This window comes from Haemorhous mexicanus, chromosome 2 (genome assembly GCF_027477595.1).
Source record: "Haemorhous mexicanus isolate bHaeMex1 chromosome 2, bHaeMex1.pri, whole genome shotgun sequence".
NCBI lineage: Eukaryota > Metazoa > Chordata > Aves > Passeriformes > Fringillidae > Haemorhous > Haemorhous mexicanus.
Window position 1 is genome coordinate 117,372,439 of NC_082342.1, and position 15,198 is coordinate 117,387,636.

The 15,198-nt window shown below is 49.6% G+C and overlaps 1 protein-coding gene across 1 annotated transcript in view; it reads right to left on the minus strand.

Annotated features, from left to right (window-relative positions):
* The window catches only part of PDE9A (phosphodiesterase 9A), a 55,883-nt gene extending 41,826 nt beyond the window's left edge, over positions 1-14,057 (minus strand). Inside the window, exon 1 of the mRNA XM_059840066.1 lies at positions 13,869-14,057. Coding sequence (XP_059696049.1) covers positions 13,869-13,937 — 69 coding nt within the window. The 5' untranslated portion in view covers positions 13,938-14,057. The remainder of the gene's footprint in view (positions 1-13,868) is intronic.
* Positions 14,058-15,198: the final 1,141 nt, after the last annotated feature.

Consider the following 15,198-nt stretch of genomic DNA (forward strand, 5'->3'; position numbering starts at 1 on the left):
TTACAGCACAGCCTGTGATTTCAATTATCTGATTTGATTTGTGAGCTGGAATATTTCTCTGCTCCTGTGTAATACCTGTGTCTTTGTCAATAAAGCAAGCAAGCTCTGGAGGCCGAAGTGCTGCTCAGAAGTGGAGCAATAAAGTGTGTGAGCTGAGAGCAGGGGGTTCCTCAAAATGCAGTGCTGCTGTGGGATGATAGCAACTATAAATTAAAGAGTGCAAGAGCCTGGATTTAGGAAGAAAACTGCCCAGATCTGAGCAGGTCATGGGATGGTATGAGAGGGCATTGATTTTTGGACCACACCAGTTTATACTAGGTTGAAAGTGAGCAGAGCTTGTGCCAAAATTCCTACTGACTGTCAGATGTTCTTGTTGTTAGGTCAGAAGCCAGACCTGGGATTACAAAATTTGCCACTGTTACCTTCCCATCTCCCCAAACACCTCTTCATTCCCCCACCCTTCCACACACACCAGGCAGCCCCAGTGCAGAGAAGACTGAGCAGCACATCCCCCAATCCCATTTTTCTATTCCTGCTATTCCTGTGCTTTCAGTGACACAATCCCAGCCACAATTTTCCACAAGACTCCTGTGCCCATCAGGACTTGCAGTCATGGTCCTCCCAGCTTCTTCTGCAGTCAGAAAACACTTTAATGATACCATTACAGCACTTCCCATCAGTCTCACTACGCCCCAGCGCAATATTTAAACTCTGTCATCTAAAGCTTGTTAAATTACTTGCCCTGTATTTTATCATGGGTGAGAGGCAGGCCAGAAACAGAGCCCAGGAGTCCTAATTTGATGTCTTGCTGGATTAGGAGACAGCACACTGCCTCTGAAAGAAAAACACTCAAGAATTCAACAGCAGCACTCTGCATGAGGAGTGTCCCATTTCAATAAATGTGTATTTGTAGGATGTCTGTCCTTGTGACTGAGCTCCCTGAGGTTGCTTCCAATCCAAACCCACATCTCCTCTGTTGGGTGCACGTTGCACTATTGAATCTTCCAGTGCTCTAAATCACAATCTTGTTCTTAGTGGACTTATTGGGGAAAACAGCCATTGAAAAGGATCCCTGCTGCCAGTGAAAAAAAATCAAGTGTGGGTGGAATAAAAAGAAAGTGCAGACATGAGAATGAGGGATGGGGCTTGAATGCTTCTGCCAGCGTTGTGCCCCTTTCCTCAGAGCAACTCTGAGCTCCTCTGAGTGGCTGTGCTGGAGGCTTTGAACCTGCCATAGAAATTAAGTGCCTCATTGCAGCCAGCCTCTCCTTAAAGCCAGGAAAAGCAACAAGCAGTGGGAATGGTTTGTCCAGTGGGAATGGTTTGTCCAGTGGGGATGGTTTGTCCAGAGGCTGCTGGTGCTGATGGGATGGTGCAGGGGCTGGCAGGAGGGGAGCAGTGGTGTGGAGAGGGGCAGCTTCCCTGCCCAGCACTGCAGCTCTCTCCTCTCACATCCCACAGGAAAGAGCCACAGAGCCTCTGGGCTCAGGATGCAGCAGCTCAAAGGCCCTTGTGGAGATTGACCTAATGGCAAAACTCAGGAGGAACAAGAAACCTGCATTTTGCAGATGAGCAGGGACATCAAGGTCAGAGTTCTCCTCTCCTTACAAGTGTCAGAAATGGGATTTTCCAGCCCCCAGAAGTTTCTGTTGCCACCCACCACAGGCATGAGGGGTGTGCATGTCCACAGGTCAGCCTAGAGGCTGGTGACCTAGGAATAAGGAATGTGTCACCTGGGAGGACAGCTGGGAGGAGACAGGGGGGCTGCAGCCACCCCCCCTGAGCAGGCCCTGTGTGTTCACTGAGGTGAGGACCACGCTGGAAAAATAACAAGTCACCCTCTAATTAGGGACTCCTCAGAAAAGGTGTAGGTGCCAGGAGGTAATTAAGCCTGCAGCTTCACTTTGTCAGCCTTGACTTTCAGGTGCTTTAATTCCTAATTTGTCACAGCACTGGTGACACTGTTCCCCTGCTCCTCCAAGGTGCCTTCCAGGCTGCAGGGGAAGTCCCTCACCTGGAGCTCTGCCACTGGAAGTGGGGAAGTTCTGGGAGATGCCAGGGTGTGCTCTGTTGCTAGTGGCTGCTCAGAGCTGGGGGCATGCCAGCCTGAAGTACCAGGACAGTCTGGACAGCACAGCAAGGCTGGCTTGCCCTGGTGGTGCACAAACACTTCAGCAAAGCTCCAGCCTTCAGCTTTCACTGGTGGTAAGGAGCCTTCTCACTCCTGAGCAAAGCACCAGGGGCTTTGTGGCACAGAGGAAGATGATGGTGCTCACTTCTAGAGGCGGGTGTGACCCACACCTACACTCACACCCACCTTCCCTGTGTTCTGCCCCAGGTGAAATTGCTCCAGGCAGTATCTTCACAAAACCTTCATGTGGCATTCACGTTCTCCAAAAAAATCCCTTTGCCCAGGATTTTTCTCCTGGGAAGGTGAGAAGCCTCAGAGAAAAGTAAAACAATTTTTGTCTCATTTGTTTCTCCTGTGTTGTGCTCATGTGGAATGTGTTTGGAGATTGTTCACCCACGGGTGATTGCCTGATTAGATTCTGCTGGGAGTTGTTTTGACTCTTTGGCCAATCAGGGCCAGGCTGTGTCAGGACTCTGAAAAGAGTCACGAGTTTTCATTATTATCTTTTATCATTCTGTAAGTGTCCTTTCTGTATACTTTAGCGCAGTATAGTATTCTTTAATATAATATAATATTATAAAGTAATAAATTAGCCTTCTGAGAACATGGAGTCAGATTCATAATTCCTGCCTTTGTCAGGACACTCTCTGCAAATACATCACCTTCAGGCCCTTGATTGCTGAGGCAGGGAGTAACTGCTGCTGGGGAAATGGGTGTGTCTTGAAAGTCAAGACTGACCCTTGGTTATTAAAGCACAGAAGCAATCAAGGCAATAAAACACAGCCAGTGGAGTTCAGGTAGGGCTGAAATCCTGTTCCTAGCAGAACCCAGCACCCTGCCAGACTGATAGCTGCTGAAATTGGCTGGCAGAATATTGGAGTACAAACTGGTACAGGCAGTAACTGGGCAGATGATGTCAATTGTGGCTGAACAGAGGCCAAAGGCTTGTGATGTGCCAGGAGTGCTATTTCAGCTATTGAGGTTTCTTATTCTGGAAATCAATTATTATTGACTAGGACAGACAAGAGAGGAAAAGATAAAAAAATTATTAGGGAACATTAAAGGTAAGAAAGTTGGCCTGACTCATAGAAAGCAGTAGGAGCTTTCAACACACTGAGGATGAATTTTAATGTTTCCTCTTACTCCATGCAATAGTGAAAGAGTGGGAAGCGAAACAAAGGCTGTGATACTAGATCATGAGCCATCTCCATACATGCTTTTCAGTTTTCCATACTTGGCATTTTTACTTAGGTGTGCTAAAACTGGATTTGTGGATCACCCACTGCAGTTTCGTACTCATCTCAGGATGCCTGTCCTCAGCTGGTTGTTTTTTTTTTTTTAATCAAAAAGCACATGCTATTAAAATTTCCTTCTTCTACAGCCTGCTGAGCTGTTCTGAGCATCTCCCCTGTGCTCTACAGCACAGCAGCCAGCCTCAGATGTTCTGTAGGAAGGTGCAATTGCTCCTGTTACTGTCCCCAGGTCCGTGCTCCCAGCGGAGTCGATGCTGGTTGTGCTGCTGGAACACAACTGGAATGTGCTTTGGAGGGTGGGAGGACAGCCCTGAGTGCTATTGATGGCTCCAGCACAGAACAGGAATCCTGTGGGCCTGGAGTCCATCCCCCCTGGGGGGACATCAGCAGCAGGAGGGCAATGTGGGGACACTTTGCTGGTGGCCACACTTTGGTGGCACGTGGGCTGTCCCGTGACCTGCAGCTTTGAGAGCAGGCAGCCCTGGCACTGGGGGACAGAACATCTCACCCAGCCCTGTGGAGCTGTCCCTGCTCAGGCATTGTCCCCAGGGCTTTGCTGCTCAGCCTGAGTCTCCATGATCATAACTTTCTGGCACTGTCTGGGGCTCTGATCCACAAATTTCATCTCCCTTCAGACCTGTCTCAGCTGTCTCTGACCCACATCTTGGGGTCCCTGTGGGTGACAAGCCACTGCTGAGATGTCTCACAGGACCTCATTCCCTGCATTAATGCCTGGTGCTGGAAGATATCCTTGCTCAGGAGAAGATTGAGATCTTGCTTAACAGAGGCCAGAGTTGGGAGAGCACAGCAGCTCCTCCAGCTCTGGCAGCAGGCTAAGATCATGCATGTGTAGGGTTTCCTGTAATGAAATTCCAGGTTTCCTCATAGTGCACATTTGAAAAGTGCATAGTCAGCCCAGAAAATCCAGGGATGAACCTCCAGGGATGAGGAGAAAGAGGATACAGGGACTCTGCTATTGCCTGGTGGCACAAAGGTCTCCTGCAAGACCACTCAACACACAAGACACTCAGCTGCTGAAAGCAAGTGCAGGACTGAAGTCAGGTCTGAGCAGAGCCACAGCAGTGACAAACCACGTGGGGAAGGGAAACCGAGGCCTCTGCTTCAGCTTGCAGACTGATGGCTAATTGCCAAGAAGAAAATCAGCCACATACAAACCCTGTTAACTGCATTTCCCTTGGGTTTGTGCCAGGAGGAACAGGCTGAATTCCTGGAAAGTCAGGCAGCATCTGCAAACAGGTTTTTTTTCCCCCCTGAGAGTTAACATGATTTCATATTTCTGTCCTTGCTGTTGATGGTGGATATCCCATCCCTGGGAACATTCAAGGCCAGGTTGGATGGGTCTCTGAGGAATCTAAACAATTTGAAAATGTCCCTGCTCATTGCAGGGGGTGAACTAGAACCATTAAGGGTCCCTTCCAACCCAATTCTATGATTCTACCACGTGTAGGAAAAATAAACAATGACAGGAAAAGCAGCTTTCTCTGAATGCTTAACTTGTTTGTGCCAAGGAGTTTCCATCAGGATCAAGGAGCAGCCATTCCATTAGAGAGGGCAAATCTCTGTGTGCCTTGGGAGAAACGTGATGCCACTGGGGGGAAGGCAGAATGAATAATGGCTGAGGCTTTTTGGAGTGGAAATAACATTTTGATGAGGCATGCAGGGACTGCAAAGTAGGACAGCACAGTTTGATGGGGATGCCTGGTTCCTGGCCTGGCCCTCAATTCTGTGGGACTGGTTTCTTTCCTGAAAACAGTCCTGCTTTCTTTTTTTTTTTTTTTTTTTTTAAACATTTTCTTCTGAAACAAGGAGCCATTGTCTCTTAATCCACAGTATCCACCTCTGGTCTAGGACAAGGATTTAAAAACCCCTCTTGGGAAGAGCAGGGATTGAGAGCCCTGGTGCTCTGGGCTGGCTTTCCCACTTGGAGAGGAGCTCAGATTAAGGGCTGGGATGGAGATTTTACTGAAGGACCATTGTGCACAGACTCTGCAGCCTACCAGTTTATAACTAATCACATTACACTTTGCTTTCAGATAGGATAGGTAAAAACACAGTTTAGAAATCCAATTTGTGTTCTATATTTGATCCTCAGAACAGCTAATCCTCTCTATAAACAGCAAACTCTGTCCAGAACATTATCATGTTCTGATCTGCTGTCTGTAATTGGGTATTCTTCCAAGAATTTAATTTCTGTTTGATTATTTTTATTTTACCCTGGTAAAATTCCTAAATAGATAATGTAAAAATATTTTTGAAGCCAGTGTACCCTCAGTTTCCAGTTCTACTTCATTTCTTCTGGTTTCAACCTGCTGTCTTCAATACTTTAGCACTTGGTCATGTCTTTCATTCAGCTCAGTGAGCAATGTTCAGAGTCAGGGCTGAAATGGCAGGCTTTAAACAATCTAAATTACAGTCTTTCACTAAGGAGGGAGGGGGATACTACGTCAGAAAAGATTCTAGTAAAACTCAGTTAGGTGTCTTGCATGGACTGTGAAAATTGCTGCTGTTTCTGCAAGAGCAGCTTTCATGGAGGATTTCTGAGCTATTAAGGCAGAAGATTCATGTGAAATTCTTCATTGTGATTTTCCCTGTCTTTCCAGAGGTGCTTGTCATCCATATCAAAATGAAGAACAATCCAGAGGTTTTAGGAATCACTGGAAGGAATTCATATTTCTTGACCCATAAGCAAATAGGTCTCCCTCAAAAAATATCCATAAATGTCCTTTCTGTCATAGTGCCCAATATCCAAAAGAAGCTTCACCTAAAATTCCATATTTAAAAACATTCCAGCTTTCCCATTCTTTAAACTCAGATACAAACATAGCATCAGCCCAACTATACCCAAACTCTCTGTCTCCTTTTTTATTTCTGGCACTAATTAACAGCTGATATTCAGAAAACCACTCATTTATCTGAGCTTTGAATGTTAGGAGCATTAAAAATAGGCTGCCAGATTTGCCATCTGTTTGATACAGTGGGAGCTTCTCTGAGAGAAGAGCAGAAAACCAGAGCATGTGTGCATGTCCATGTGTGGGGGAGAAAACACGAGAGCCCTCAGCTGAGGGTCTGAGCAAAAATAAAAACTCCCCTGAGCTCTTCAAACACTGACTCTGATAGGGGATGAGAAGTGTGGCAGATATGTTATCCCAAAAGCCACAGCTCTGTAATGCTGCTGATTCACACAGTTCTGGGCAGGACGTGCCTTAGAATGTTCATTTCAACACGAAATGTCTGTGTGGGGTTTGTTTGCTGTAATTTTAACCCTCCCCAGGCTCAGCATCTCTCGAGTGCCTCTCTGCCAGGTGCCCTCTGCTGCCAGCAGAAAAGGAGGACAATCTCCAAATCAGCCCACGTGTCTCCAAAACCCCCTCTGGGATGGGATGAATCATCCCTGGAGATGCCACCCGCCCCCCCAGTGACTCCAGGGGAGCCTGCAGGACCCTCCTGGAGCAGCCATCCCTCCCCCTGGGATGCCGTGGTTAACTGGGGTCAATCCCATTCCTTTCCCTATGCATTGCCCTAAATTAGGAGCTGCCAGACAGAGCTGGCTACCAGGTTCCTGCATGTGGCATGTGGTAAGTCACAATCCCCACCCCTGTAACAACCCTGAAAAGAGAGCTGTGGGAAAAGAGATTTTCCTCTTTTTAGGAAAGAAAAATGTCCATGAGGCACCCTCAGGTGTGTGAGCCCAGGACAGTCTGGCAGATTGTCCCTGAGAGGGGCAGCATGGCAGAGGTTGGCTCTTCCACTGGGGGCAAAGAAGCATCTCAGTAATTTTTAGAGTCATCAGGGCTCACAGGAAAAGGGAGATTACATTCAGGAGAGACTTGTGCAACCTACTGACTATACTAAGGGGCATATTGCAAATATTGCATCTGTCAGTACTAATTATTAATGGCAGAACACAACCAGGAGCCAGCAAGGCTGATTGGGAGGGGCCAGGCTGAAAGTTTCCTATCTTCTGCAGCAGAAATAAAAACATTTCATAAAAGCATTTCAACCTTTAACAAACAACACAAATGTCTATATTCTGGCTTTTCTTAACACAAGGAGGGCACATTTGCTGCTAATGGAGTACTAAGTGCAATTAACCCTGCAGCACACCAAGGCATGAGGCTTGAAATGTTTTGTAAACTGGATAATAGGGATGCTTTAGCACCAAATGTTCTCAGTAGCTGTGAGTGAAAGTGCTTGTTTCCAAGCTGCTCACACAATTAAAGTCTGACATTGGAACTGCCTTGGTAATAGAGGACTGTTAGAAGGAAAATGTTAATTAATGGAGTGAGGAAAAGCAGGTTTGAGGAGAGACCAGCAAATGGCTGACTTGAATCTATATAGGCGAGTTCATGAGGAAGGTTCTGATGCCTTGAGAGGCTGCCTGGAACAGAGGCTGGACAGAGTTAAAGGAATAAAGTGGGGATTTATGGAAAAGGCCTTCAAAGGATGCACCTTGGACTGTACAAGAGCCTGGCCAAGGCTACACCCAAGATGGGCTCCTGGGTCACACCTTTTCCCACTTTTATAAGTTTTGGTCCATTTCCATATTGGGGTTAATTGTCCAATTACAGCTCCAGGTTGTGCAGTCCCATCCTCCCAGATTGCTCTCCTCAATTTGCTGTGGTTTGCACTTTTTGGGGCTGAAGCTGCAGTGGTGTCCTTGGTTCTGGGGCTGGAAAAGGATTGTTTTGTCTGACTGAACTGTGAGGAGAACTTGCTGACACTTTTTATGAAGTTCAGAGTTCTGTACTAATGCAGTACAGGACCTGGAAAATATGAAAGCTAAAATTTAAGGCATCAGTTCTAGAAACAGAATGATTTTGTCATGTTTGTGAGGAGCCAGAAGAGTTGTTTATGAGGAGAATAAGCTATATTTGTCTGGTCTGAACCCCTAGGTAACACCAGAGTTACCTATGAGAAAAGTGTTAGACCGAGAGTGTTAAACTTACACTTTGTCTGGACTAGTGTGAACATAAACTGCAATAAATACAATATACTGAGTGTGACTTCACAAAGATAAACAGCAGTAAACAAGCCTTGCTGGGTGATGGGTGTGTAACAGCACAGCTCTGTAATTCCAGCACAGCTCCAAGAATTTTGGAGCTGTGCTGGAATTACAGAGCTGTGCTGGGATCATGGTTACGTCCCCTAGATGCTCTGAGGAGCCCCCACAGAGAAGGAAGGAGAAGGGGGAGTAGAGGAGAGAGAGGCCCATGTGTGACATTATCTTTCATGTTTTTAAAAGCATGGATTGAAGCCATTTTTACCCCTTAAAATGTTTATGTGCTGCAGTGTGACAGAGTTCAAGGAACCTGCTGCTCATTTTGTGCTGCTTTACAACAAGAACAGGCAGCCACCTCGAGTTCACCAGGGCCAGCTGCAGTGAGGAAGCCAAGGCTAGCCAAGAGCTGGACAGACTCAGGCTGCTCCACCTTTCCCCTCCCACACCCACAGAGCTCTGCCAGCAATAAGAAAATGGCCTTGGTCCCACACAAACATTCCTATGGCTCACCATGCTCAGGCAGGATGTGGCACAGAGCAGCCCCCAGAGGTGCCCATGTCCTGACTGCCATGAACACCCATCCTGTGCACCCCTTTGTTGTTTGGCTGCTGGGAGGGTGTTCCCCTAAATCCTCAGTGCAGACAGACACAGCCTGGGCTCCATGGACTTGCCTTGCTGTGTTGAAAGAGTCGTGGGGATGCAAAAATACTTCATCGCCTCGAAGGGATCGTCACGCCATTATTTTTCCTGCCGTGTTTTGTTTTTCATCTGAATCCAGTTTTGCAGGTTAAAAATAGCCTGGTGAGCCTTGGAAAAATCTGTTGGCTTTGCTAGAATCTGGGCATTCATAGCACAGATGCTGCTGCTGTAACTGAAAGGAAAATCTCACGTGACAGAAGCGATTCCTGCGCGCTGATGTTTCGATGCAACAACCTCAGTAGCAAAGCTCAGTCTGAGCCTTGTCCTCTTCTTTGGGGACCTCAGGCCAAGAGGAACAATGGCTCAGTGTCCTGCAACACAAGTCAGGTCAGCAGACACCCAGAAAGCTTGAACTCAGTGCATTTTTTTGAGGGAAAAAAAAAAAGGGCAAATTTTCTGCTTAACATCCAGAAAGACTCAATAAACCAGCAAAATGACTCTAAAATTCTTTACTTGCTTTCTGAGGAAAATACCATTGAGTGACTTCATAGAATCCTTGACAAAGGCAGCAGTCCTCATCTTTTTTTCCAGTTACTTCATGCTCTGTAGCTCTCTGATTTTCCATACTTGTTACAAATATGATGTTGATTAAGACTCTGGAAACAGAAATCCTCTTGAAACAAGCATTTTTCTCAGATGAACTCCTTAAAACTCTGCAAGCAAAGCCACTAGCCTGTGACATTTAAGAAGGAGAGCCATGAACCCTGCTGGGCATAAGGCCACTGGCTGGTTCTCCTCTGCTACCATTTAAATCTCAAAGGTCAAAAAAAAAATGTTCTCAGTAGTTTCTCCATGGAAAAAAAAGATTGGGCATGAGCTGGGGAATGTTTGGGGTTTTTTTCCTGGTGTACGTTTTAACTCAAAACAGACTCAATAAGAATTTTTCTTCAAAATGCAGCCAAAGGGTTAATAACAGTGTGAAGGAAAATAAGCTTCCAGATCTGGCTTAAATTTGGCACTTCTCCACCGATATTGGGGGTTTGGGTGCTTGACCCCATCTAGTGGTACTCCAGGAACTAGGAGAAATCCATGGGGGTTTGATGAGATCACTTTATCCTACATGAAGCACAGCCAGGGCTTCCCCTTGCCCTGCTGTCCTCTCCTGGGCCTGGCAGCAGAGCAAGGCTGGGCTGGCACACAGAGGTGATTCCCTGTGTGCTCAGCCCCAGGTACTTCTGAGAAGTGCAGGGAGGAGGTGTTTGTCCAAGGAAGTGGGTGGTGGACTGCTGGCTGAGAAGATCTTTCACAAATAAATAAACCGAGCATCCCTCGTTTTCCCCAGGTGTGCATCCCTTGTTTCCCCCCAGGTGTGCATCCCTTGTTTCCCCCCAGGTGTGCATCCCTTGACGTGGCTGCTGGATAGAGGGTTACTCTGGAATTTCATTTTTCACCCAGCTCCAAGAAAAAGTGACCTCTTTGAAACTGTTCTGTGCAGAGCCCTGGATCTGGAGTGTGGCTGTCATCCCACAACCTTTGATCTTCCCCTCCACAGCCCTGCATGACCATACCTCTGCCAGCTTGGGGTCTCACAGGTGGAGTCTGCTGGGCTGGGCCACCTCAGGTCCTTCCTAAAGCTGCCCCAGCTTGGAGAGGTGTTCAGCCAGCTCTGCCCACTGGAGGAGAGCCCAACGCTGTGGTCAGCTTTGGTGAAGGCAATTTTGTGCCTGGCTGTGCCTCTGGAAGGTCAGTTTAGCTCAGTCCCCTCTTCTCCAGTCTGAATAGACCAAGTGACCCCAGCTGCTCCTCATACAGCTTCCCCTCAAGGCCTTCACCATCCTCATGGCCCTCCTTGGGACACTCTAATAGTTCAATGACTTTTTTATATTGTGGTGCCCAAAACTGCCCCCAGCACTCGAGGTGAGGCTGCCCCAGCCCAGAGCAGAGCAGGACAATCCCCTCCCTTGCCCAGCATGTGATGGGGCACATGATGGCTCCAGGACTTGGATGTCCCTCCTGGCTGCCAGGGCACTGCTGATCAATATTCTAATTTCTGTCAACCAGGACTCCCAGGTCCCTTTCCTGGGTGCTGGTCTTCAGCATCTCACTCTCCAGTCTATGCACACAGCCAGGGTTACCCCGTCCCAGGTGCAGAATCCTTCATTTTCCCTTGTAGAACTTCATCCAGCTGGTGATTGCCCAGCCCTCAAACTTGTCAAGGTCTCTCTGCAGGGTCTCCGTGGCCTTGAGGGAGCCAACAGCCCCTCCCAATTTAGTGTGACCAGCACACTTATTTAGTATTCATTCGAGTCCTGTATCCAGGTTGTTGATGAGGGTGTTGAAAGGCACAGGAGCCCTCCAGAACCCCACCAGTGACTGGACACCAACCTGATGTCACCCCCTTCACTACAACCCTTTGTGCCTGACCTGTGAGCCAGCTGCTCATCCACCATTCCACACAGTTATCCAGCTGTGGGCTGGACATTTTGGGCTGGACGTTTTGTCCAGAAGGACATTGTGACAGACAGAGATGGACTTCAGCCCTTCCTCTGGGACGTGCTGGCACCGGCATGGTCCTGCTTTCAAGCGGGGCTGATGATGCCTCCTTTATTTTAATAACTCCTGGGAAGGATTTCAAAGCCAGCCAACTCTCCTTTCGTAAGCACCAGGTCCCTCTGCCCTCCCTGCTGTGCCCCTCTGGACCTGCCAGCACACAAACCTACTTAGTTTAGCTCCTCTCTCCTGCTGCAGAGCGCTTTGCAGCGCTCACCTGCGGGGCGCAGCGTCCCGGGGGAGGCGGAGTGCGGCTCCCCGGGCCGGGTTTGTCCCTTCCTTTACCCCGGCGCCGGGGTGAAACAACTCCTCCCAAAGTCAACAGCACACCCTGCGGCAGCACCGGTGGAAATTCAGGATGAGGCCATGGAAACGCAAAAATTGGCTGTGAGCAGCTGCAGCCACAAGCAGCGCTGGGCTAGGATGCTCAGTTCTACTGCACGATGCCCAGCAGGGCCAGCTGGCGTTGGAGCTGAGTCCTTTCAAACTCAACAAGTGCTGTTATAATGAAGCTCGTTCTTCGTTATTGGTTGACAAGAAGCTTAGCATTGATTTAATGAGTTCCTTTCAGAAGCCTCCACTGCTGCATTCCTTGGAAGATTAAGGGCTGCTGCTTTTCCCCCCCCCCCTCCCTTCTGCTTCTTTCTAATGATGTTACTGAGAAGGCAGGAGAATCTGAGCTATGTCCTTCTTACCGCTGGGTGAACCCCATTTACACGGCATTTTTACTTCAGGAATCCTTCCAAACATTACACGGGCGGGATTTTACATCTGACAAAAGAAACAGTTAACATTTGCCGAGATTAAACCCCCTTTAATGCTGCTTGAGTTTGCATTTGCTTGCTCATGTGACTGTGCCTCTCCTGTGCCTTTAGTGTTAAAACTACTCTCCAGAGGCTGGTTGGAGAAATGCTGTATTTTTTTTTTTTTTTAAATCCAGCATAGATGACAAACACTGTGCATTACCGACATCTATGGAAACACTCACCACCCTTTCGAAATGCCAAAACATTTTTTGCATTGAAACTGAACTGTACGGGAGGCTCCATTCAATCCGTGCTTCGGGGGGCCACCAGGCAACCAATTTATTAAACCCTGGAAAAAGAGAATCAGAGCTCTCAGCTCAGCAGAGCCCGCAGGGACAATCTCACGGCAGCACAGAGACCACCATCACGACTAAGCTACGTCTAAGATGGATCAAGAGGAGCAGCTTTCTCTGGGGAATCCGGCACAGATCTGGATTCTCCAAGGTCTTGTTCCTGAGGACGCGACTTTGAGCGGTGGCCGTGGGTTTCCAGGGCAGTGCTGGAGGGGGCTGGAGGCGTGTGTGGTGGGATGGGACTGTGAGCACCAGCTCCCCATTCACTCACACAGCGCAGGGGAGGGAAGGGACACGGCATCGTTGCTGTTTCTTTACAAAATTAAAAACAAAAGGCGACATTGGGCGAGCGGAAAATTTAGAGCAGGAAGACGACAGTGATGCGAATTTTGCAAATCAGAGTTTACTTGCTCTGGACCCCCTCAGCAGCTCTCTGTTACAGAAAAGGCACTTGGTTTGCGGCCAAAGAACTGCTGACAAAGAGAAGGGGAAAAAAACCAAAAAGGCTTGCAGAAAGGCGTCGGCATTGTTTCTGTTTAAAAGCAGCGGGCTGTCAGCCCGACAGCGTGCGAGCTCTCCCTTTTAGCCAGGACACATTTCTCCCGCAGCTCTCCCTGCGCTGTGAACCGTGCTTAACCAAACGAGGCAGGCGAGCGGCGGTGAAAGTTTGAATTATCGGCATTTACCGCAACTCGGGCAGAGGCGGCACAGGGGTCCCGCAGCCCCCGGCGATGCGGCGGCATCGCGCAAAGAGCCGGGCACTGCCTGACCTCCAGCTCGTCCCGAGCGAGGTGCCCACGGGCAGAACCAATCTCCAGGAGCTCGGCACGCTGTATTCCCTGCTCCCACTGCCTGGGGGGGAAACCTCGCCCCAGGCTAAACTTTGTAAACACGGCGCGACGCCGCTCCGGGAGCGGAAGCCAAGGCGGCTGCGAAGCCGAGGATCCCCCCGCGCCGGCAGGGAGAGCTGGCAGCGACTTGGTGTTGGCAGCGCCCAGCCCTCCCCTCTGCCAGCCTCCCCTTCCCCTTTAAATAAACATCCGTGTACAAAGCAGAAGGCACGCAGGATCCCCCCCCTTCCCCTGGAAAAGGGATGCGGAGCCCGTCTGGGATCGGCCGCGCAGCAAACGCCGCCCGCAGCCGGAGACGCCGCTCGGTGAAAAACAACAAAAGTACCTTTTGAATTCTTCCATCAATGTCCAAATAAATACATTTGGGCCGGTAAGTGGAGGAGGCAGATCCCATCTTGCTACAGCTGGGCTCTCACCGGACTTGTTTCCAGTGTCAATCAGAGCAGAAAATCAGGTCTGTCCTACCCAGCCGAGCCACCGCTGCCTGACAGTTTGGTGTCCCCGCTCTTCTGTATCCCACTGTACTCTCATTCTGGGAAGGTCCCTCCTCTAACATGCATGCATTTTGCTGTGCCTCTGTCTTTCTCTGCCACCTCCTTTTAGTTTTGCTTCCCTCCGAATCCAGCTGCCTCGGACAGGGAAAGACACAGGCTCCAGATGCTGCCTGCAAGCCCCCTCTCCATTCCCATAGCAACAACCCCTCGTGGCTTTAAGGCTGAGAGTGGCTGGGCATCCGCATTCGGGCTCTGACCCTGGGACTGCCCGGCTCCTGTTATGCACGAGATCAAGTGGCATTTATCCCCCGGGGGGGCTGCGGAGGAGGAAAATCCCCCTTCATCGGGGTGCTGAGAGATAGAATTTGATTTTACGCTGAAATAGGACCGCAATTATTAGTGAGTGCCTCTCCTGGTGAGCTGCTTGCACAGTGACAGGCTCCCGTCTGGAAGTGCCCTGTGCTGGAAGTGTCCTTTCAGACACCCACTGCCAGCCAGGGCTCGGACCGTCTCAATCCAAACTCAGCAGCTCCATTTCCACATCCCTCCCGTTATCATCACAAGGACAGAAGGAGCTTTTTCCCCCCTGTAAGCACCAGCAGCACGAAGAAACCACAAACCCCGTCCTCTCGCCCACCGCCATCCGTGCCACCCCCGGAGGGAAGGAATTTGTTATTTAGGGGAACGTGAAGTCTCCTGGCAAAGGCATCTCTCCCGAGGAAGGCAGGAGGGAGCGCAGCCCCGGCGGTGCTCCCGGAGCGATGCCGGGCGCTCTCTGCCGTGCCCGGGCTGCGCTGCCCGGGAGCCGGGCACGGCCCGGGCACGGAGCTCGGAGGCAGCACAGAGGCTGCACAGGCAGCACACAGCCCCTCCTGACAGCATGGGCTCTCTGGTTTTCTGGGGATTTTGATGGAGGGGCTGCAAAAGCATTTTCTGGCCTCTTCTGTGCTGTGCGGGCTGGGAGAGCAGGGTTGGGACAGCGCGGTCAGGGATGCTCAGCCTGCCCAGCCCGAGCCTTCTGTGCAGCCAGAGAGAGACAAAAGTGACCCCAGCAGAGGCCAGGGGGCTTGGCTGTGGCTTATCCTTGGCTGTGGCTTATCCTTGGCTGTGGCTTGTCCTTGGCTGTGGCTTGCTGCCCCTGGGAAGGCAGACAGGGCTCTG